At 40.1% G+C, this 14,757-nt stretch overlaps 1 protein-coding gene across 5 annotated transcripts in view; it reads left to right on the plus strand.

Moving 5' to 3' along the window:
• SNAP25 (synaptosome associated protein 25) overlaps positions 1-14,260 on the plus strand; it is an 85,497-nt gene extending 71,237 nt beyond the window's left edge. For 4 of the 5 annotated variants that reach the window (XM_043602887.1, XM_043602886.1, XM_043602888.1 and 1 more), the window contains 4 exons: positions 165-282; positions 3,930-4,055; positions 6,795-6,939; positions 12,960-14,260. In XM_043602887.1, coding sequence (XP_043458822.1) covers positions 165-282; positions 3,930-4,055; positions 6,795-6,939; positions 12,960-13,028 — 458 coding nt within the window. In that variant the 3' untranslated portion in view covers positions 13,029-14,260. The remainder of the gene's footprint in view (positions 1-164; positions 283-3,929; positions 4,056-6,794; positions 6,940-12,959) is intronic. The other variant, XM_043602890.1, reaches the window with a different exon arrangement.
• The last annotated feature ends 497 nt before the right edge of the window (positions 14,261-14,757 follow it).

Below are 14,757 nucleotides of genomic sequence, written 5' to 3' on the forward strand. Positions count from 1 at the left end.
TACTGGGTACCAGCTCTAATCTGTGGCGTCCAGTTTTCTTTCTTTCTTTCTTTTTATTTTTTTCTTTTTAATGTCAAAGTGAATGTCTGAAGTTTTGTCTTTTTTTTCTTTGTCCTTTTCCATCTGCTTCATTCTGTGGGGATAAAATACTTGTGTTTAATCAGAACAACTGGAACGCATTGAGGAAGGGATGGACCAAATCAATAAGGACATGAAAGAAGCAGAAAAGAATTTGACGGACCTAGGAAAATTCTGCGGGCTTTGTGTGTGTCCCTGTAACAAGTAGGTGCTGCCTGCCTGCCTGAAGCTTTGGTTTCCCAAGGCCCATCTCCAAGCCTTGACAAGCTCATTCCTGCCAAGCACAGAGGCAGGATGAGCATGTGGCATGCAGAACAGATCAATACCGTCTCCAATGTATTCATCTCATAGCATAGATGATATTAGTAGGAGTTACTGTTAATGCATTAAAAATCAGGCATACTACAGTGAAAGCTTCACTGTCAGCAACTTTTATTGACGAACGTTTCAACATTTTCCAGAAAGTGTACCTTGAGCCAGAGACCAGCCTCAAGAAAGAGGCGCCCAGGGAATTTTCTTTTCCCCTAACCCCAAAAGCCAAAATTGCAGAGTTAGAAAAGACTGGGGGGTGAGTTTGGAAGTCGAGAAACACATATGTCATGGTTTGATTTTTTGGAAGAAAAAGAGGCCAGTAATTTGGCCTAAGCAAGCATCCGTAAGATAGTATGAAAGAGATTCCCCTACCAGTTACCAAATCTGTCCAGCGATTAGACTATAGATGCCATAGCTGCACCCACTGCAGAGGCCATGAGCCCTTCAGCAAGAAGTGCTCAAGCTTTACTCAAATTGGACCCATACCTCCGAAATTCTTCCTCTTGGAAGATCTACCTGTACACTGCCTAAAATGTTGAAATGTGTAGATTTTGCATGCACGACGTCACAAAACATTCAACTGTCCTCCAGGTTCTGCAACGCTTTTTTGGAATGTAGCAGAAATGTGACATGTGGTTATAAAGGTTTGCAACAGAAGGAACCTGAAAATGAGGGTTCTGGAAGATAGTCTCATTTGACTAGCGGTGAAAAAAAAATGCATGAGTGGATTGTCCAACATGCATTTGGAAAATTAAACCCGTACCCAATCTCCCTCACTCCTCCCACCTCCCTTTGAACAGAAGCCTTTTCCCTAAAAGCTCTCCTGATCCTAGCTTTTAGAACAGCAATTGATGTTATTTCTAGCTGATTATATGACCATTCACATCCTTTAAACTTTGAGGCTGATTTTAAAATATCCCACTTCCTATTTAGGAGGGGGAGGGGCTCAATTTACAAATAAATTTAAAACTGTTTTAAAAGAATGATCTACGGTAAAGCCTGATTAACTGGAATCTAGCTAACTGGAACCTTCAAATGTATTGATACTTTTGCTTCCGTCCACTTTTAGTAAAAAGAGACAATTGAGCAAAGTGGGGGTGGAAATCACATTGGAGACTTAAAATGGTTTTCCTTGAAGGGCAACCTGGGAAGTTTGCATTCTGCCACTCAGTCTACATCCTATAACTTCCATACCTAAGGGAACCAAACAATAAGAGTTGATCTTCAGAAGAAAGGCCATCAGGCACATCAGGAGAAACTATAACCAAGGAAAAAGTCAGTCATGTTCACTACCCTAAAACTCTAAAGCAGGAAAGTGGCTTGAGAATCTAACAGATATTCAACAATCACCCCTGAAACAAGATTTTCCTCCATGGCCCACTGTTAATTAAGAAAGGCATTTAATTCACCAAGATGACTCATTGCTATGCATTCCAGTTAGTCAAGATTTACCTGTATATCCTTTTCAGTGGCCACTTGTCCCCCCAGGTGAGATTTCCACCTGTTTTGCGGTGAATTCCAACAGATACAATTTCCCCATTCTTCAACTGTGTGGAGAAAGTGTGGAGGCAGGCCCAACCCCTGTATGGATTCTAATGTTCAGATGAAACGATGGCCCCTACGAATTCCACATAGTAGTTGGCACTAATTCCTTATTGCACAAGAGACCCTAACTGAGCTTCAAAGCTTGACTGAAGTGTTCCCTATTGTGTGTAAATAATGCTTTAAAAACCATGTGTCACAATGCAGTGGCTGGTGGTGCCCTGGACTCTCTGAGGGCTTCGCCCTGTCTCAGCATGTTTCGAAGGACTATGGTAGATGTACGGCAGTTATGTGAGTCTATGTGCAGCATTGTGGGTGCAGTGATTCGCCTTCTTTCAGAAACGCAAACTTTCCCACCCCCTTGACTTGGCCAAAGATGGTATACCAGATATTTTACATAGCAGAAAACATCACAAGGTCCATATAACTTCTTTTAATGGGAGGAGGGAGGGGATGGGGAGTTGGAAAAAAACAAAGCCAGACTCTGAGCTCTATTAAATTAGTTTTTGGATGCTGTCCCACTGAGTGGGCCCATGGCTCTTTAGCACAGTAAATTCTGACAGCTCAGGGCTGTGGAGTTATACACTAGATTGTGGGAATTGCTGAAATTCCATTTGTACAATTTTCCAATTTATCTCCAGTGTTGCTTGGTTCTCAATCTGCAAATGTTAGTATTAGAGCCAGTTTTAATAGATGGCTGTGATTCTCTAGTGCATGAAAAAAAGGAGGGGAGGGCTAAATTCTGTTGTCTTATAATGGAAAATGTGAACATGGGACCAAAGGAAGCTCTCTTGTTTTTTGGATGAAAAAGCATATGGTTTCTACTATGCAAAGAACCTAAAAACATCTTTGATTGCCTTAATCCAACACACCCACCAAAATATGCTGCACATGTTTCTATTGGGCACAACAGGTATGCCTGGATTTTAAGTTTATCTCCAAGGCAGCTCAGTGAAATATGGCCCATGGAGACCACACCAGTTCCAGACCACTCTCCCCTGTCACGCCCCAGGATAGCCTGAAGTAGGAGTTTGTAATCACTCCCACCCTGCCCACCCCCCAGCCTGACAAAGAAGCTACTGAACCTGCGTTTCAAATCCTCATGAAGGCTATTACTGTCCTGCTAGTGCCTTTTTCGAGAATGGTCAACTCCTGGAGTAGTTTGGCTTAAATGAGAATGCTTCACTTTCTACTCATGCCTGTAGCTGGTGCATGAAGAAGACATAGAGGGATTTCCTTTTCTGGTGCTAGATGGCTTGTTCTCTCTTCTATTTTCCTGCATTCATTTCACTATGCCTCTTTTACTTTTTGTCTCTGTGGACAAAGGTTTGTACATCAACTAGATGTATAGTGACTGTTTGGAAGTACCGATATATTATCTAATTCAAATCACACTAGAGGCAACTCAAAGACCACCACCCTTGGCCAACCACCAGTCCATTATGTCCTTCATGCAGAGTTGGAATAGCTAGTTCTGTACATGCATTGGGGGGGAAATTAAAACAGGGAATCTGCATGATGGTGTGTAAAAACTCAGTCAAGTGTGTTTTTCTTGATGACAGTGTGTTGCTGTGGTGTGATGTACACACTCTACTTGGCAGTCTTGTTATGTGTCTGTCTGCCAGTATGTTTTTCTGTGTGTTTTGTGTCTCAAAATATAACCATGCCACTGAAATAGAACTGAATGTCCTCCAGCTACCTTAATCTTTGTCTTAAATCCAACGAAACTGCAAAAAGAAACCAAAACAAGAACAACCTTTGGGGCAAAGGTTACAGTCTAGACAATTGCAATTGGCTCAATTGGAAATGAAATGCTGAGTAGCTGAGGCATGGTGGTGGCCAACTGTTTCGGTCCAGATTATGATATATCGGTATTCTCTAATGCCTCAAATTAAAACCCATTTGCTTGGTTTGGTTCTTCGCTTGAAGAGGTAACCATTGTTGTGAGCTTGATGCTCCACCCCCTTGCCTTGTCACTCACCCTCTCTTTTGCATAGGCTTAAATCAAGTGATGCTTACAAAAAAGCCTGGGGTAATAATCAGGACGGAGTGGTGGCCAGCCAGCCTGCTCGTGTGGTGGATGAACGGGAGCAGATGGCCATCAGTGGTGGCTTCATTCGGAGGTGAGCTGTGTGCAGCCAGTCCTATAGCAGTTATCTATTATTGAGTAACAAATCACCCCAAGCTGAGTGGTTCTTAAAGCAACAACCATTTTACTGGTTACTTATAAATATGTATGTTGGCTGGACAGTTCTTCCAAGAGCCCCTCTTGGGCTCCCTCATTACATGCAGACTGGCGCGGGATCACCCAAGATGGTCTCACTCAGTTGTCTGTTGGTTGGCTGGGCAGGGCACCTCATTCTCTTCCGTGTAGTCCCTCCAGCAGAAAAGCCCTGGTTTCTGACGTCGTGGTGGCAGCATTCCAAGCATTGTGCTCCAACACACAAGCACTTACCACAAACCTTGTCAGCTTTGCCAGTTTCATTAGACAAAGCAGGTCATGTGACCAGTATCAGTGCAGCAGAAAATGGGCATCTATCTCATTCCACAAACTTAATTGAACAGAACTTACTAAAGAGATTGTTTATAGAGGCATGGGCAGGGCTAATAACAAGCAATAGTAAATCACTTGTGGACTAGCAGCAGCAGGAAGAGTCCTAAAGGGACAGGAGCTATTGTTAGAACCTGACAATAGTTACCACTGTGGGTGAGAGACTGTAGAGAAATGCAGCTGTTGCAAAACCAGCAGGAAACGAGAAAGGGAAATAAGTGCCCTCACTCCTGTCTCCTCTTGCCCTCCAGTATCTCACTGGTCACCACCAAAGTCTAGCTGGAGGGTAAGAGAAGCTGGGTGATGTAGTTGTAGAGAGGCCAGCATCTCTGGGGAGAGAGCAAAACCAGTCAAACAATGGATCTGGGGGTACAAATAGAGAATAACAAGCATACCTGACTTCTTATTTCCTTTGAGACCTGGAAGCAAAAGCCAACTTAAATACCCGTTTTTAAAATCTCAAATTACACAGATCTGCCTATCCAGAATTCAGCTCTCAGGAGCTAGAAAACAAAATAATAATGACAAATATTCCTGTTGTTAAAAAGAAAAGGGAAAAAAAAAACCGATTCCTTTTTACAGGCTACTATGGAGCTCAGCAGTGACTAGGGTACCATTGACTAGAGTGGTGTACAGATAGTTACACATCTATCTGTTCCTGGACCATTGTAGCTGATATTACCAACCAATAATCCAGATTCAAGTGACAGCTTACTGTCACTTAGGTATAAGGTCTATAAAGCCTCATAGTTGACAATTCTATTCTTGCTTCTATTTGCTCCCAGGGAAACTAGACCAAGCGTTCTCAATCCTGGGTGCACATTAGAGTACCTGAGGCTATTTTTTTTAAAACATCGGGACTTGAGCCTAACCTACACCAACTGAATCAGAATCTCTAGTAGTGAGACCCGGGCATCTGTGGTTTTTAAAGCTCAGGTGATTTGTTGAGAATCATAGAACTAGAAGTAGGCCTTAGCTGTTGATGATCATTAAAATAAACTTTTATGTTAAAAAGCTAGGAAGTTCTCCTTTAATTTCCCCTGGTCTCATCTGCTTTAAAAACTTTAATGAAACAGTCAACTCTGGAGGTTACCATGGGGAATGGGTTTTTTACCCCTCTGGACATTTTTAGGCTATCACCATCTGCAGTGGTAAAATGTTAATTAGCCAGTACATTCTAGAATGAGTACTTACCACTTGCAATAAAGAGCTACTACCTTTGTAACTTTCAAGCTGAGCTATGAAAAAATGGCAAGATGGTAAGGCACTTTGAGAGCCAACTCCTTCCTCCCCAAAATGGGACAATAATCTTTTATCGCAATTTCTTCCCTTGAAATCACCCATTTGCAATGCCACCAAAACCCCCATTGCATTGAAATCGGAGCAAATAGAAATCATCTGGAACAAGTAGCTCCCTTTGGAGTTCTTGGGAGCAAGCCGGATTAAGGGGCAGACTGTAATTATCATTACCCTTCCCATGGATGTTTGTCCCAAATGGGGAAGAACATGAGCAGAGAAATTCTCTGACTTAACACAATAAGCCTTTTCTTTCATTCTAAATTTAACTCTTGGAGACGTTGGTTGACATCTCAGAAGGAAAATACAGTTTCTAACTAGTTCCATCTTCATTCTCCGACTTATAATGCTCCCAACTAAAATGACTTTATTCCTAAAAAATGAAACTTGAGATAAACATATGAAGAGAGGAAGTGATGAGCTGGTGGAAATGAGAGAAGTAGATAATCTATTTAATATGCCTTCTTTATAAACTCAAGCGTTCAAAAATGAAATTTAAAGATTATTTTCTATCGTAGGGGCACCTGGCTGACTCAGTCAGTGGAACATGTGACTCTTGATCTTGGGGTTGTGGGTTCGAGCCCCACGTTGGGTGTAGAGATTACTTAAATATTTAAAAAAATTATTTTCGGGGCGCCTGGGTGGCTCAGTCGGTTAAGCGGCCTACTTCAGTTCAGGTCATGATCTCGCGATCCGTGGGTTCGAGCCCCGCGTCGGGCTCTGTGCTGACAGCTCAGAGCCTAGAGCCTGGAGCCTGTTTCGGATTCTGTGTCTCCCTCTCTCTGACCCTCCCCCGTTCATGCTCTCTCTCTGTCTCAAAAATAAATAAACGTTAAAAAAATTAAAAAAAATTATTTTCTAATGTATAAAAGCTAAAATGTTCTCATATTGAACAGAGTGAAGGTAGATAGGATTGATACCTAGGCGTCTACAGATTTTCCCTAAGCTTTGAGTCCTTGGTATTTGAGATTTTTCTCACATTCTACCTTCTAAAAATTGCCATTTTGACTCTCAGGGTAACAAATGATGCCCGAGAAAATGAAATGGATGAAAATCTGGAGCAGGTGAGCGGTATCATTGGGAACCTCCGTCACATGGCCCTGGATATGGGCAATGAGATTGATACACAGAATCGCCAGATCGACAGGATCATGGAGAAGGTAAGCTTGTGGCAGTTAACAACTTTCCACTGTTCATTACTTCTTCTGAAATAACCACTGAGGAAGGATGAAGGACATAATAAGACCCTCAAGCCGTGATACTGGGTTCAGGCACACCAATAGGTGGAAGTTTCCCCTTATTTTCCAAGACACAAATTCACCAACATATAAGTAAACAAGAGGGTAGAATCTAGCAGATATTCCTATTTCAAGCATTGTGCTAGGCACCAAAGGACATAAATATGAGAAGGACATCATCCCCACTAGTAAGAAACTCACAGCCTATGGGAGGCAGTGAGCCTCCAGATGAATTTATATAATTTGCCAAGAGAGCCACACATAAAATTCAAAGTAGGGTTAGATGAGGGAAGATTTCAAGAGTTAAGTTATAGGACAGTCTCCCAAATAAAAGTCAAATTGAGCCTTGAAGGTTGGTTAGGAGCTTGTCAAGAGATGATGTAGGAATATAATCAGGAAATATGGGAAAGAGTACTTACTTTAGTTTAACCAGAAAATGAATATGAGCTTTGATTTTATAAATGCCAAAGCTTTCATGATAGTTCAAAAAGGCCCACATTCCTTTTCTAGTTCAGCAGTTCACATGTCCAGATCTCAAAATAGAGAGCATAATCTGGTGAAGTTGAATTCACACAAGGACACCAGATGTGCCTCTAAGACTGAACCCCCTGGTGTCAACAAGAGGCATAAGGAAAAGTGGAGAGAATAGAATGGGAAGGAATGGGTTTGGGGGCTTGAGATTGGAAAAGAACAGAAAGAAACACTGGGTAGCTTTTATAAAAAGATTTGGGGCACCAAAACCTGATATCCCACACTATACAAATCTGACATACTTTCTATGATCTTGTATTCTGTCCCCTCCCCAATCAATAGAGTCCTGAATATTGCTTATAATCTCCTAAAATGTCAAAATGACAACAGGAAGAAAGAGATGCATTATAAGTTTAGTGGCCATCATGCATCTATAATCAATTCTAGTTGGCTAATCTTATATTGTATGACTTTATTCCCTGGAGGATGTTGAAGTTCTGAGCCTGAAGCCCTGAGTTTCTTCTAAATAATTCATTCCACTTTGGTGAGCAGAGAAGCATGCTTTGAATCAGAAGGCTAAATACTGAGTTTCTTGGAACCCAAGACTTGAAAAAGGAAGTAGACATAAAGGGAATACTTTGCCTTATTGTGCTCTATGTGCCCCATATTAAAAATATCTGATTGCATAATATTTTGCCCGATCAATATTGAGCTATATAAATGTCAGTGCTGGTTAGCAAAAAGCTTGTGCTTTGCTGACTTTTGCAAGTCATGACATACTTATCCTTGCTAAGAGCCTTTGATATGCTAAAGCTTTTAAAGCTGTGCAAATCAATAGATTTTACAACAATATTGAGAGTTTCAAAAAGCACTGGAGCCAACACAGACTGACCTGCCCATGATGGCCCAGAAAAATGAACTAAGAAATAATTGCTGAACCACCTTCCATCAGGAAATGATTTGAAAAAACAAGAAGTACTCATTTTCTGTCAATGGACCCAATTTACTCACGGATGTAGAGAGATAATGTACCTCTATCTCAATTAGAGTTCCAGAAGGAGAACTTTTACTAAGAGAGAGGGGTCAAACCTTTATTGATGGAGTTGGACTTTAAGCACAAAAAGTGTTCCTGGAAAGGCAAGTGGCATCTTAATTTTGCCACTTTGCATTTCTAGTTCTCTTCTCTAGGGAAAACCTTTCATTTGGGGCCCAATTTACTACAAGGGCAAAGACATATGCAGCCATGAGGTATAATTGGAAGGCAGGCAAGTGGATGGGAAATAGCCGTTATGGTTTGTATCATCCTTTTAGGTGTGGAATTGCTTAAGAAGTGAGAGAGGGGTCTAGTTGCCTTCGAATAACCAGCCTGGGTCTTACTCCCCAAATCATAATCTAAACATGATTAGATAGAGTCCATTTCAACCCAGCGTTGCCCCAAATGATACATGTTATATGAGCTGCACAATTATTAATAGACTTCTACCTTCTCATGTAAATTCTCACTTCTGATAACAGGTAACAGTTTAGAAGGTCTCCTGCATATTTAAGAGTAAATTAAAATCACACTGTAAGAGTAAAGAGAATCCTCTGATGTTTCTCCCATATTCTCTCATGACTCCAACAACAACCTTCACCCTACCCCATCAATCATCATCCTTTCTCATCACTTGGATTGATAGTGAAGTTTGGGAAGTCCAAAACAATGTAATTTTTTTAATGTTTATTTATTTTTGAGGGAGAGCAAGCGAGCATGAGTGGGGGAGGGGCAGAGAGAGAAGGAGTCAGATGAGGCAAAGTGGGCTCTGTACTAACAGCAGAGAACCCAATGTGGGGCTCAAACTCACAAACTGTGAGATCATGACCTGAGCTGAAGTGGAACACTTAACCACCCAGGTGCACCCAAAGCAATGTAATTTTAATACGTCCCCATGGACTGTCAAGAAATTACTTTGTCTATTTAAAAACCTTGCTTTCTGCTTTGAGTTATTTATATATATACAATCTTCTAAGGTTAAAGTGGTACAGTTCTTTCAGAAAACTACTAAAATGGGGCAAATTTATATTAGTTGTTTTATGTTGCTCAGGAAATAGTGGTATTCAAACTTTGAATTTTTTTTAATGTTATTTATTTTTGAGAGAGAGAGAGATAGAGAGAAAGCATGAGTGAGGGAGGGACAGAGAGAGAGGCAGAGAAGCAGGCTCCAGGTTCTGAGTTGTCACCAAAGAACCTGACGCGGGGCTTAAACCCACAAACTGTGAGATCATGACCTGAACCGAAGTCGGACACTTAACCAACTGAGCCACCCAGGTGCCCCGGTATTCAAACTTTGATTTAAAGTTGTCAGTGTTGGTGGTAGGGGCAACTGGGTGGCTGGGTTGGTTGAGTGACTCTTGATTTCAGCTCAGGTCATGATCCCAGGGTCATGGGATCAGGCCCCACATGGGGCTCTGTGCTGAGTGTGGAGCCTGCTTGGGATTTTCTCTCTGTCTCTGTCTCCCTCTGCCACTCTTTTCTGCTTGTGCATTCTCTCTCTTTCTCGCTAAAAAAAAAAAAAAAAAAAAAAAAAAAAAAAAAAAAAAAAAAAAAAAATTAAAAAAAAACCAACAAGAAAGAAAAAAAGGAAGAAAGTATCTCAAGTTGTCAGCAGTAGATGCCACACACACAGTGAAATACAGTGAAGCTGAAGCTTTTAGCATTCCTTGAATTCTCCTATCAATGAGGAAACACAGCATTTGAAAACTAAGACCTCAGGTTCCAACAGCACTCACCAGCTTTGTGACCTGATTTTTTCATCTGGAAGATAATAAAGAACCAGTTCAAACCTCAGATGAGAATGGGCTGCCATGTAGGGTAATAAACATCTACTTCTGGCATTCTGAGCAGGGGTCTAAAAGCTACCTGCCATGGTCTGAAGCTGATATTTCTAGAGTGTTCAGAAGGGTGGTGGGCTAATGAGCTCCTTCTAACTCTTACTGGCTCAGTGGGGGGCGGGGGGGGGGGGTCATGCTTGCTTTCTCACAGGGCAAATCATGTAGTATATTGGGTAGGCCAGCAAGCTTAAGATTCTCTAAATAGAAATGTGAAAACTGGGGTGGGCTATATTCCATAAATACAGTCCTAAAGCATATAAACAGAATGAACACAGGCATTCTCCAAATACCAGGAAGACATCTAAAAGGAGATTACCTCAGGATTTTTTTCCTAAAAGGTCCTATTTCTGTTATACAATAAAGAGGTAGAACCTTTTGCATCAGATATATGGGCTTGAATTTTGATTGCTTCAGAGAAAATTTAGGTGGAAATCACAGATGTTTATTGAACATAGGTCTGTTCCAGAACCTTTGATGATATCCAAAGAATAACCTCATGTTATACTTCAAAATATCCCTTTTCACCACCAGGTGAAGGCTCACCAGTGCATTCTTAATGCAAGAGTTTCTACAATGTTTACCTCCAGAAATGCCACCCATTTTCAAATGAATGATTTTCTTCATTTGAGCTTTCCTCAGTGTATAGTCTGGAAAAAATAGCATAATTCAATCTGCAGGAACATTTCACACTGGTCTGAGCCTTTAATTTTCCTTTGCACCAAAGGGTCATTATTTCTGATAGAATTTATAGCTAAAGAGGGAAGATTTAAGGGCCAAGTAAAATTGGAAAGAATACCTATTTTCCAAATCAGTAAACTAAGGTCCAGAATATGAGTCTATAGATCAAAACAATCAAGGCAAATTAATGTTCTTACCTGTTTTGAAAGTCAACTTTTGGTTATCCAAACAGATGGTAGGAAGCTATTGCCAGATAATTCAGAATTACAGTAATCTAGCAATATTTCTATTTTAACTTGGCAAATTTCTAGTTGAATGTTGGTAACTCTAATTGTGCTGGGAATTCACAATTAAACTGAATAAAGAATATCCAATTTGGTGGAGGCAGGAAAGTACCAAGTACCATAGTAGATGCAAAATCAGTAATAATTGAATAAATACTGGTTGATAGAAAAACAGTTGTTTCCCACACTGCCTCTTGGCTTCCTGCTTCTCTTCTGAGGCTGGGGAGGGGCAGACACCATTACCAATCACTCTGGGACAAAACAACAGCCTAAACAGAATCTTCATATTTGCCTCTGCTTGCTGACTCATACCTTTCTCAGTGGTGTTGGGAATACTTCATTTTCTGGGGTTTAAAAGTTTATTATGGTAGCAACTCTGGGTTTCATGCTATATATACAGCAAAAGGTAACCCAGGCAGTGAGATCAGTCAAGGCACAAAATTATGATAAAAGTCCCCTTGTTAAAACAAGTCAATGAATTATAAGGGGCATCTGCCTGGTTCAGCCAGTAGAGCATGTAACTCTTGATCTTGGGGTCATGAGTTCAAGCCCCATGGGGAGTGGAGCCTACTTTAATAAAAAAAAAAAAGGCAATTATCAGGCTTACAGGAGTGAGTCTTCAGAAATGAGGCCTAAAATAATTTTTTTGTATTTATTTTTGAGACAAAGAAAGAGGTGAATGGGAGAGGGGCAGAGAGGGAGACACAGAATCCAAAGCAGGCTCCAGGCTCTAAGCTGTCAGCACAGAGCCCAACGCATGGCTCAAACTCACAAACCATGACATCATGACCTGAGCTAGAGTTGGACACTTAGCTGACTGAGCCACCCAGGTGCCCTGAGGCCTAAAATTATTAAACATCCCTAAAACAAGTCAAGTTTTCATCCAATAACTATAATTGCAAGATAAGATATATTGAGTACTTAATCTTTGTAAAAAATTATTCTAACATATTATATATATAAACTCATTTCATTTTCACAGCAGACCTAGGTACTATAATGATTAACATAATGATTACCAGTGTGGACTCTGACTCCAGGCTGCCTGGTTTCCTCATTGGGAAAAATGAATTAATAATAATATAAAATAATTAATAATAATATACATCTCATAGTTGATATTAATCTTGATGTTGTCAAAGTTGAATGAATGGGATATAATAGACACTCATGGTTGTTAGCAATATTCTTTTTTATTCCCAGCTTATGGACAAGAAAGCTGAGGCCCCAAGATGTTATGTAATTGGCCCAAAATGATACTGCTAATAAGGTAGCCATGATTTGAATCCAACTGTATAAGTGGTGGTAATTCAACTCAATCCAACAGATGTGAATACCTAACATAGAAGTCATTGGGTGTCATTACAGGATAGAAAGATAAACGATGTAACACTGTCCTTAAAAGGATAACCTCTGGTAGGTTTAAACAGTCATGAGAGCTAAGATCAAGCTTCTTTGATCATGTCTAAGTAGAGCCACAGGAAATGGTTCGGGAATCACAAGAGAAGAGAGGGTTAATTCTGACTGGAGGAGTTTCAAGATGCCTTCATTCAAGAAGGGGGCACTTCAATAGACCAAGAAGGAAGAATGGAATGTCAAAAGGTAACCTGAATTCTGTTTTCTTTTCCCTTTTTCTAGGCTGATTCCAACAAAACCAGAATTGATGAGGCCAACCAACGTGCAACAAAGATGCTGGGGAGTGGTTAAATGTGCCCACCTGTGTTCTCTTCCAAATGCTGTTGGGCAAAATAGCACCTTCATGCTTTTCTCATCGTATTACCTAGTAGGTCTGCACACATACACACATCAGTCCACTCCCATTGTGAATGTTGTCTTGTGTCATTCATCACCTTCCAAACAATATTATGTGTTTTGTTCTTTCTGGGTCTCTTTCTTTCCAAAGGTTGTATATAGTAGTCATTTGGTGGCTCTAACTCCCTACATAAGATGTCTTGGGTTTCATTTTTCCTTTTCTCTCCTCAGTGGTGTTTGCTGAATGACAACAATTTAGGAATGCTCAATGTGCTGTTGATTCTTTAAATACACAGTATTGTTCTTGTAAAACTGTGACATTCCACAGAGCTACTGCCACTGTCCTTTCCTTGGGTGTCAGGCTCTGAAACTCTCAAAATTTGCTGTCCTTGGTTCCTCATGGCTGTCATCTGTCTTTATGATTTCATGATTAGACAATGTGGAATTACATAACAGGCATTGCACTAAAAGTGATGTGATTTATGCATTTATGCATGAGAACTAAATAGATTTTTAGATTCCTACTTAAACAAAATCTTTCCATGACAGTAGCATACTGATGAGAAAACACACACACACACACACACCCCAACAGAAACAACAATACAACAAAGCATGCTCAGTATTGAGACACTGTCAAGATTAAGTTATACCAGCAAAACTGAAGTAGTGTCACTTTCTTTCTGTCAATATATAGACTTATTAATCATAATCATCCTTTTTTTAAAAAAAGAATTAAAAAAAAAAAGATGGATTTGACACACTCACCACTTAATCATTTCCAGCAAAATATACGTTTGGATGAACTATGTCAAATGAATGTAATATAGGATTTGTTTGCTGCTTTTGAAGGCTATGTTTTGGAGAAAGCAATCTTGCTGTGAAACAGTGTGGAGATGTAAATTTTATAAGGCTGACTCTTTTTAATCACCATTTCCCCCTGTGGTTTGTTATCAGTACAATTCTCTGTTGCTTAATCTAGAGCTATGCACACCAAATTGCTGAGATATTTAGTAGCTGATAAAGAAATCTTAAAAAAAATAATATAAATGAATGAGATATAGATAAACTGTGAGATAAATATCATTACAGCATGTAATATTAAATTCCTCCTGTCTCCTCTGTCAGTTTGTGAAGTGATTGACATTTTGTAGCTAGTTTAACATTATTAAAAATTATAGACCTCAGATGTCTGCTTTAATTTCTTCATGGACTCCGTCTGATTTTGCAATCACATGAGAAGAGGAAGCCTGGCTCCTCCATCCCATTGCTCCAAAAAAGCAGTTCTGCATGCTGAGAACACTGTATGGGGGAAAAAAAAAACACTCTATGAAAAAAAAAAATGTTCCTTTTAGACACGATTCCAATGGCGGGTGACACTTGGCTTGATTTTTATAATCTGTTTCAGAAATACTTGTGTGTCGATTCAGTGTCAGCTATGTGCGAAAATGTAGTTTTCCAGAAGATAGAAAAAATGTCTATGGAAAAAATCTGTGGTACTCAGACTTGACCCAACATAGATTTAGGTATATCGGGTATCAATCAACTCTTCCTTCCTCTCCCACACACCAAAAGTGAACCCTCCACAACCACATTGCTGATACCCCCACTTTTTTTTAACAGCTTTATTGATGTATTATACAATTAACCCATTTGAAGTATATAATTCAATGGTTTTTAGTAT

Source organism: Prionailurus bengalensis, chromosome A3 (genome assembly GCF_016509475.1).
Source record: "Prionailurus bengalensis isolate Pbe53 chromosome A3, Fcat_Pben_1.1_paternal_pri, whole genome shotgun sequence".
In the NCBI taxonomy this organism is placed as follows: domain Eukaryota; kingdom Metazoa; phylum Chordata; class Mammalia; order Carnivora; family Felidae; genus Prionailurus; species Prionailurus bengalensis.